Source organism: Pristiophorus japonicus, chromosome 2 (assembly GCF_044704955.1).
Source record: "Pristiophorus japonicus isolate sPriJap1 chromosome 2, sPriJap1.hap1, whole genome shotgun sequence".
Lineage (NCBI taxonomy): Eukaryota > Metazoa > Chordata > Chondrichthyes > Pristiophoridae > Pristiophorus > Pristiophorus japonicus.
Genome location: NC_091978.1, coordinates 223,741,006 through 223,750,429, shown reverse-complemented (window position 1 = coordinate 223,750,429; position 9,424 = coordinate 223,741,006). Strand labels below are relative to the sequence as shown.

General features: G+C 44.2%; 1 protein-coding gene across 1 annotated transcript in view; it reads left to right on the top strand.

The window, feature by feature from the left end:
* The first annotated feature begins 4,743 nt into the window (after positions 1-4,743).
* Positions 4,744-9,424, top strand: part of LOC139244148 (stearoyl-CoA desaturase 5-like) — a 132,223-nt gene continuing 127,542 nt past the window's right edge. The window contains exon 1 of the mRNA XM_070871003.1: positions 4,744-5,126. Coding sequence (XP_070727104.1) covers positions 4,928-5,126 — 199 coding nt within the window. The 5' untranslated portion in view covers positions 4,744-4,927. The remainder of the gene's footprint in view (positions 5,127-9,424) is intronic.

Genomic DNA, 9,424 nt, shown 5'->3' with positions numbered 1-9,424 from the left:
ATTCAGAAACTAGGTTCCTGAATTTAAGGAAAGGTAACTTCGATGGTTTGAGGCGTGAATTGGCTAGAATAGACTGGCAAATGATACTTAAAGGGTTGACGGTGGATAGGCAATGGCAAACATTTAAAGATCACATGGATGAACTTCTGCAATTGTACATCCCTGTCTGGAGTAAAAATAAAACGGGGAAGGTGGCTCAACCGTGGCTAACAAGGGAAATTAAGGATAGTGTTAAATCCAAGGAAAAGGCATATAAATTGGCCAGAAAAAGCAACAAACCTGAGGACTGGGAGAAATTTAGAATTCAGCAGAGGAGCACAAAGGGTTTAATTTAGAGGGGGAAAATAGAGTACGAGAAGAAGCTTGCAGGGAACATAAAAACTGACTGCAAAAGCTTCTATAGATATGTGAAGAGAAAAATATTGGTGAAGACAAATTAGCACCCTTGCAGTCAGATTCAGGTGAATTTATAATGGGGAACAAAGAAATGGCAGACCAATTGAACAAATACTTTGGTTCTGTCTTCACGAAGGAAGACACAAATAACCTTCCTGAAGTACTAGGGGACCGAGGGTCTAGTGAGAAGGAAGAACTGAAGGATATCCTTATTAGGCGGGAAATTGTGTTAGGGAAATTGATGGGATTGAAGGCTGATAAATCCCTGGGGCCTGATAGTCTGCATCCCAGAGTACTTAAGGAAGTGCCCTAGAAATAGTGGATGCATTGTTGATCATTTTCCAACAGTCTACCGACTCTGTATCAGTTCCTATGGACTGGAGGGTAGCTAATGTAACACTACTTTTTAAAAAGGGAGGGAGAGAGAAAACGGGTAGTTATAGACCGGTTAGCCTGACATCAGTAGTGGGGAAAATGTTGGAATCAATTATTAAAGATGAAATAGCAGCTCATTTGGAAAGCAGTGACAGGATCGGTCCAAGTCAGCATGGATTTATGAAATGGATATCATGCTTGACAAATCTTCTGAAATTTTTTGAGGATGTAACTATAAGAGTGGACAAGGGAGAACCAGTGGATGTGGTGTATTTGGACTTTCAAAAGGCTTTTGAAAAGTCCCACACAAGAGATTGGTGTGCAAAATCAAAGCACATGGTATTGGGGTTAATATATTGACGTGGATAGAGAACTAGTTGGCAGACAGGAAGCAGAGAGTCGGGATAAATGGGTCCTTTTCATAATGGCAGGCAGTGACTAGTGGAGTGCCGCAGGGCTCAGTGCTTGGACCCCAGCTATTTACAATATACATCAATGATTTGGATGAAGGAATTGAATGTAATATCTCCAAGTTTGCAGATGACACTAAACTGGGTGGCAGTGTGATCTGTGAGAGGGACGCTAGGAGGCTGCAGGGTGACTGGGACAGGTTAGGTGAGTGGGCAAATGCATGGCAGATGCAGTATAATGTGGATAAATGTGAGGTTATCCACTTTGGGGGCAAAAACACAAAGACAGAATATTATCTGAATGGCGGCAGATTAGGAAAAGGGGAGGTGCAACGAAACCTCAGTCATTGAAAGTTGGCATACAGGTACAGTAGGCAGTGAAGAAGGCAAATTGTATGTTGGCCTTCATAGCTCGGAGATTTGAGTATAGGAGCAGGGAGGTCTTACTGCAGTTGTACAGGGCCTTGGTGAGGCCTCACCTGGAATATTGTGTTCAGTTTTGGTCTCCTAATCTGAGGAAGGACATTCTTGCTATTGAGGGAATGCAGCGAAGGTTCACCAGACTGATTCCCGGAATGGCAGGACTGACATATGAGGAGAGACTGGATCAACTGGGCCTTTATACATTGGAGTTTAGAAGGATGAGAGGGGATCTCATAGAAACATATAAGATTCTGACGGGACGGGACAGGTTAGATGCGGGTAGAATGTTCCTGATTTTGGGGAAGTCCAGAACCAGGGGACACAGTCTTAGGATAAGGGGTAGGCCATTTAGGATGGAGATGAGGAGAAACTCTTCACTTAGAGAGTTGTTAACTGTGGAATTCCCTGCTGCAGAGAGTTGTTGATGCCAGTTCATTGGATATATTCAAGAGGGAGTTAGATATGGCCCTTCCGGCTAAGGGGATCAAGGGGTATTGAGAGAAAGCAGGAAAGGGGTACTGAGGGAATGATCAGCCATAATCTTATTGAATGGTGGTGCAGGCTCAAAGGGCCGAATGGCCTACTCCTGCATCTATTTTCTATGTTTCTATGTAGTGAGGAAGAAAGCTGTAGACTGCAGGAAGACATCAACAAACTGGTCAGGTGGGCAGAAAAGTGGCAAATGGAATTCAATCCGGAGAAGTGTGAGGTAATGCATTTGGGGAGTGGTAACAAGGAAAGGAAATACACAATAAATGGTAGGATACTGAGGAACTTTAAAGTGCATGTCCATAGATCCCTGAAGGTACTGGGACAAGGTGGTTAAGAAGGCATACAGGATACTTTCCTTTATTAGCCGAGGCATAGAGTATAAGAGCAGGGAGGTTATGCTTGAACTGTGTAAAACTCTACTTAAGCCACAGCTAGAGTACTGCATGCAGTTCTGGTCACCACATTGCAGTAGAGACGGTACAGAGATTTACGAGGATGTTGCCAGGACTGGAAAATTTTGGATATGTGTAAAGATTGGATAGGCTGGGTTTGTTTTCTTCGGAACAGAGCAGGCATATAATTGAAGTGTATGATTGAGGTGTATAAAATTATAAAACTAGATAGAGTGAATAGGAAGAACTTATTTCCCTTGGCAGTGGAGTCAATAACCAAGGGGCATAGATTTAAAGTAATTGGTAGAAGAATTGAAGGGGAGTTGAGGAGAATGTTATTCAACTAGATAGTGGTAGAGGTCTGGAACTCATTGCCTGAAAGAGTGGTAGAGGTAGAAACCTTCATCGCATTTAAAATGTACTTGGATATGCACTTGAAGTGCTGTAACCTATAAGACCAAGTGCTGGAAAGTTGGATTGGACTGGTTAGCTCTTTTTCAGCCAACACGGACATGATGGGTCAAATGCATGCCGTAAATTTCTATGATTCTATGATAATCCAGTAGTTTCATGGTCACCATTGCTGATAGTAGCTTTTTATTCCAGATTTATTTAATTAACTGAATTTAAATTCCACAGCTGCCATGGTGGGATTTGAACTCATGTCTCTGGATCATTGGTCCAGGCATCTGGATTACTAGTCCTGTAACATCTTCTTAGGCAGTCCGTCGAAATGAGGATGACTTGCTTCTACACCAAAAAGGGATGAGTTCACAGGTGTTTCAATGAAGGACCCGACATTCCAGGTCACAAACTACATATTGAAGTGGAAGATGCCTGTGCGCGGATTTTTTTAACGTGTGGTGGCCGTTGCACACCAGCCACCACACGGGCTTGACAGAGCTAGGTCTTGTTCCAGTGGCAAGGACTAACCAAGACGACTGGAGACTAGCTCTACTGCACAGACCTAGTGTGCACACATATCGCAGTGTGGGCTGACCCGTGCTGTCCCTGGACCCTTGCTTCTTCTGGGCCCAGAACTCACGCCTCTCCTGGGCCCCGATCACATTGCTCTACGATCTCTTGCTGCTCCTTCGCCCCGACCTCGCCGCTCCTCTGCTGCTTGCCGCCTCTCCTGCTGTACCTGCCCACGCTCCATCAGCGACCTTGATTTTGGTGACATCCAATCCAGTCACCCTTCTCCAAGTCGTCACCCTCCTGCACCAGCTCGTGCTGCTCCCTGAAGTGGTACGCCTCCACGCTGCTCCTGGGCCACCGCACCTCTGCTCCTTTTATAGCCCCAACCTGTGGCTGGTGGTTTCTCGCAGGTCGGGGCCTCCACGCTGCTCCCGGGTACCAGTAACATAACCACTATACTGCTGTGCCTTCTCTAGAGTGTTTTTTGAGCGCTTTCCAGTGCATCTGCTTCCACCAACGTCGCTCTGACATGGCATCTCCATTCCACTCCCAAATGGTGCCTGTGCTTCATCCTTGCACCTAGCTAATCCTGGACCTGGGCCAGTGTTTGGGATATGGGCCTACAATCAGGGCTATGCTGTGTGTTCTGGACTGCTCCCAGCTCCATATCCTCGGTTCTTTCAACCCCAATTTCCCCCTTAGTGATCACAGTCTCCATTTTCCCCTTTAGTGCTTCCAGAATCTACTTCACCTGCTCCATGCTATTAGAACCCCCTCAATACTCTTAGTCTTCATCTCCATTTCCAGTCTGTCTCTAGTCTTTCTCCAGTCTGATTCATGGATCGTCTCGTGGACCGTCTCCAGTTTGTCTCATGGATCGTCTTGTGGACCGTTTCCAGTCTGTCTCTAGTCTTTCTCCAGTCTGTCTCGTGGACTGTATCCAGTCTGTCTCATGCACTGTCTTTGGTCTGTTACATGGACCGTCTTGTGGACTGTCTCTAGTCTGTCTCGAGCACTGTCTCTGGTCTGTCTCATGGACTGTCTCCGGTCTGTCTCATGGAGCGTCTCGTGGACTGTCCCTGGTCTGTCTTATGGGGACTATCTGGGACCCTGGCTGTGGTTTGGGTGCTGTGGGCTGGGACCCTGGCTGTGGTCTGGGTGCTGTGGGCTGGGACCCTGGCTGTGGTCTGGGTGCTGTTGGCTGGGACCCTGGCTGTGGCCTGGATGCTGTGCTGAAGGTGTTGCTGCAGTCAGGACTGACTGCAGCCGCTCTGAAGCCCGTGCTGTGATTGGCTGGCTGCTGCCTCAGGCTGCCCTGCTGGAGAGGGTTGCACACTGGTGCAAGATGCCTGCGCTGCTGTTGCATGCTGTTTCGTAGCCTTCCTTCCCATCTCTGTCTGTTCGTTTGCGCACTGACACAGGTTTTAAAAAAAAGAGTCGGCAATTGATAAATCAGCCGGCCAGCGAGCTAACGACTGTTGCCCGAATTTCCACAGCCGGTGATACTGAAGGGTGGTGAATATGGAGAATCAGGACACAATCGATGGAGAGGAGGAGGAGGAGGTGAAGGGGCCGACTGAAGGAGCCCAGGGCACGGCTGCGGACAGCAGGCAGCGGGAAATCGTCTGGAGAAACGTCGCCCTGATGAGCCTGCTGCACCTGGGCGCCGTGTACTCGCTGTGCCTGTTCCCGCAAGCTCAGCCGCTAACATGGCTGTGGGGTAAGTGGCGGGGTGTCCGCACCCACTGCGCAGCTCCCTCCCTGCACCCTTTGCAAAGCCAAAGCAGCGGGGCCAGCCCCCGCCTCAACCCAGTGGTTCGGCTCGTCGCAGAATCTCTCCAGACAAAAACAGCCCCGGAGTGAATTTAACGTCTGCCCGCCACCCTTTGAGGGGGAAAAAGCGCCCTCTGCATCGAAGGGCAGCTTGGCATGCGGGCGGGCACCGCCGCCTGGCTCCTCACTGTTTCACACCAAGCCCTGTGCAGTCAGCAGTGCCGGCGGCGGGCACTTGGCGCGGCACCGGCTCAGTGAATAAATAAAGCAGCAAAGATAAATAGTTATTGTCACATTAAATGAAGCTTAATGCGCATCGGTGCCGGCTGTTATAAGAGCACAGGTTAGTTTTAATCAGACGCCACAGTGCAATGGTTCAAAAATTCCACTCGCCGAATGACGCATCTTGTTTGATTCCCACACAGTGGGTGTCAAGGTCTGGGCAGGGAATAGGGGCACACTAGTCCTGAGTACGCGATCGTGCGAATAATTGAACGCTGTTCCTCAGTTAAATGTTTACATTCGTCGCCTTGAAAAAAGTGGACACTGAATATTTGTGACGCCCTTCCAACAACAACAGCTTACATTTTTATAGCGCCTTTAACTTGGTAAAACGTCCCAAGGCGCTTCACAGCAGCATCATCAAGCAAATTTTGACACTGAGAAACATGAGAAATTAGCGCAAGAAAGTAGTAGGTTTTAAGGAGCGCCTTAAAGGAGGAGAGAAGTAGAGATGCGGAGAGGTTTAGGCAGGGAATTCCAGAGCCAGTTACTAGTTTTCCGTCTCCGACTATAGCAGTCACCTGAAACACTTCTTATTCTGAGCAAAAGGGTAGAAAATTAGAGATTTCAATTAACTTTCTGTTGAGTCCATCTTCTGGTTATAATTTCCCCAGGGAATCACAGTGTTGTCAAATTATTTGGACATACTTCAGGCAGGAAGGGTTTGGGATGATGTATGATAAAATCATCTAGGATTTCTTTTATTTAGTCTTTTTGTTATTTTTGTAAATTAGACTTTGGAGTAATCAATAATTCAGTCTGGACTTACTATCTACCAATTATGATCAAAAAAGTGTTGTATGACAAGATAATAATCATGTCCTATTTTGATAGTATATATCTCTGTTTATTTATGATGTGATTACTAGGTATGACCTGTTGAAACAACCCTAACCTCAAAAGTTCCAAATAATTTCTAAATCAAAAGTAAGGAAAACGTTACAATTTAATATTGTTAAGGGTCTTCAAACAAAATATCTCCTGACCCCCAGAACAAAGTTAAAAATACTCCAGATATAGTGCTGTTGTATTGAATTCTAGCTTGCACACAAAGTTGAAATGTGCAAATAAGATGCACTGAGAGATTGATTTATGACCTATTGAAATATGGCTTATATAGATAAACCCTTAATCTTAAACTGAGGGACTGAGCCCAGGTTCCATGGCACAGATACAATTGTAAATGAATCAGTTTGCCACAGATTCAAAACCATTGAGATATCCATGGAAATTATGAAGATTACTGTGGCTACAAGATTATGTTCATCGATTATAAATGACTTTCATAAAGAACCCATTAAAATGTATTGTGGTAGTACTATTAAAAGTATCAGGGATTGGCATAAGCAATTTGGATATGCAGCAAATCTATCAAGATTTACTATGTGTAGTATTAAGATTAATACAGATTGGGTCTAATCAGTTTGGATGTACATGAGAGAAGAGTTGTTGAATCAGTATTAAAATTAATATCGATGATGCTAAAGAATCTGGGTATACACGAAGCTGTCAAGGTTATTGAGGAAAGGGAACAATTTTTGTCAATAAAAAAATCAAAATTCCAATAGTGTCCATATAATAAAATGAATAGAACATAGATGTCAAGTTATTTACAGGCAGCATTCCATCCTCTCAGTTCTGAGCTCAGAGCTTCTCTTCATTAGTTCATGACATCATGGGCACCCCTCAGTTGGTTCACTGCTGTGTAATGCACTGATGGTCACTCTGTATCCTTCAATATATTTCATTTTTAATCATTGAAGACAGAAGCAACTGAGAACACCAACCTGAAACAGTGGTTGATCTACAATGCTTGACTGATTGAATTCTAGGCCTGGGTAAATAATAATGCTTTAATTAGGAGGTATACAAAATTACTTTACAGTCAATGGATAATTCAAAGTCATTGCTTGTACTGTACTAAAAATGAATTATTCAATTATTTGAATTAAGTATTGATGACAGCAAAGTGGGAATTTAGTGCTTAAAATGTGGATTATTAGATCATTTTAATTAAACAACTTTGAAGTAAGAGGAGCAAACTGTATATATGAGGGACCACATTTAGCAAATTATACACTTTTTGTCTGTTATTCAGGAAGCCATAAAAATATGTTCGAGGGCCACCTGATCTAGCAGATAGTTATAATGAGAAATTATTGTACTTGTCTGCAGGGCTTGAACTCATGGCTTTGGTATTTGTGCTGCTTGGTATTCAAGCTTTATCTGATCCAGCTTAAAGTGACCATGGACAGCATAGCAGTCAACTACCAGAGGCCAAGTGCTGGTATACATTGATCCAAAGTTCAGTAAAAGGGTGCAGCATTATGCAAGACATGAGTCCCTCCATTATTCCGTACCTTTCTGGTTCACAGTATTCAAAGTTTAAAATGTGTGTTAAAATAGTCAGCCCTTGCATCATTTGAAGAGATGGCAACAGCTACAGTCATTATTTTTTGCCATTTGAAAAACCATACTAAGGGCAGCGACTAATGGATACAATCAGACTTGCATCCTGATATGAAAATTCATTGAAAATCTTAGTAATTAAAAAAAATACAATTGCATCTACATCATCACATACAGTTGTAAATGGGAAAATGGACATAATTTTTAACAAACAGACTTCTTTACATTTTAGTAATTTCTAGACACTCCACTCAAAAACAAGACTTGTTCAAATCGGAACAGGTGACAACAGCCTTTATCTTAGGAAGTAAGATCAGGGATTTTTACAGATGAACCTGAGTACGAAAAGTTTGTGTCTGATGTGTGAAATTCATAGAATCATAGAACTTTACAGCACGAAAGGAGGCCATTTCGGCCCATCGTGTCTGCACTGGCCGACCAAGAGCTATCCAGCCTAATCCCACTTTCCAGCTCTTGGTCCGTAGCCCTGTTGGTTACGGCACTTTATTACATATCCAAGTATTTTTTAAATGTGGTAAGGGTTTCTGCCTCTACCACCTTTTCAGGCAGTGAGTTCCAGACCCTCACCACCCTCTGGGTGAAGACATTTCCCTTCATATCGCCTCCAAACCTCCCCCGATTTACTTTAAATCTATGCCCCCTGGTTGTTGACCAAGGGAAACAGGTCCTTCCTATCCACTCTATCTAGGCCCCTCATCATTTTATACACCTCAATCAGGTCTCCCCTCAGCCTCCTCTGTTACAAAGAAAAAAGACCCAGCATCTCCAATCTTTTGTCATAGCCAAAATTCTCCAATCCAGGCAACAGTCTTGTACATCTCCTCTGCACCCTTTCCAGTGCAATCACATCTTTCCTGTAATGTGACCAGAACTGCACACAGTACTCCAGTTGTGGCCTAACCAGTGTTTTATACAGTTCAAGCATGACAACCTTGCTGTTGTATTCCATGCCTTGACTAATAAAGGCAAGTATTCCATATGCCTTCTTAACCACTTCATATACCTGGCCTGCTACCTTTAGGGATCTGTGGACCTGCACTCCAAGGTCCCTTTGTTGCTCTACACTTATCAGTGTCGCACCATTTAATGTTTATTCCCTTGCCTTGATAGATCTCCCAAAATGTATTACCTCACACTTAGAAACATAGAAACATAGAAAATAGTTGCAGGAGTAGGCCTTTCGGCCCTTCGAACCTGCACCACCATTCAATAAGATTATGGCTGATCATTCACCTTAGTACCCCTTTCCTGCTTTCTCTCCATATCCTTTGATCCCTTTAGCTGTAAGGGCCATATCTAACTCCCTCTTGAATATATCTAACGAACTGGCCTCAAACAACTTTCTGCGTTAGAGAATTCCACAGGTTAACAACTCTCTGAGTGAAGAAGATTCTCCTCCCATAAAATCCATATACACTACATCATACGCACTGCCCTCATCGACCCTCCTGGTTACCTCCACGAAAAATTCAGTCAAGTTAGTCAGACACGACCTTCCCTTAACAAATCCATGCTGACTGTCCTTGATTAATC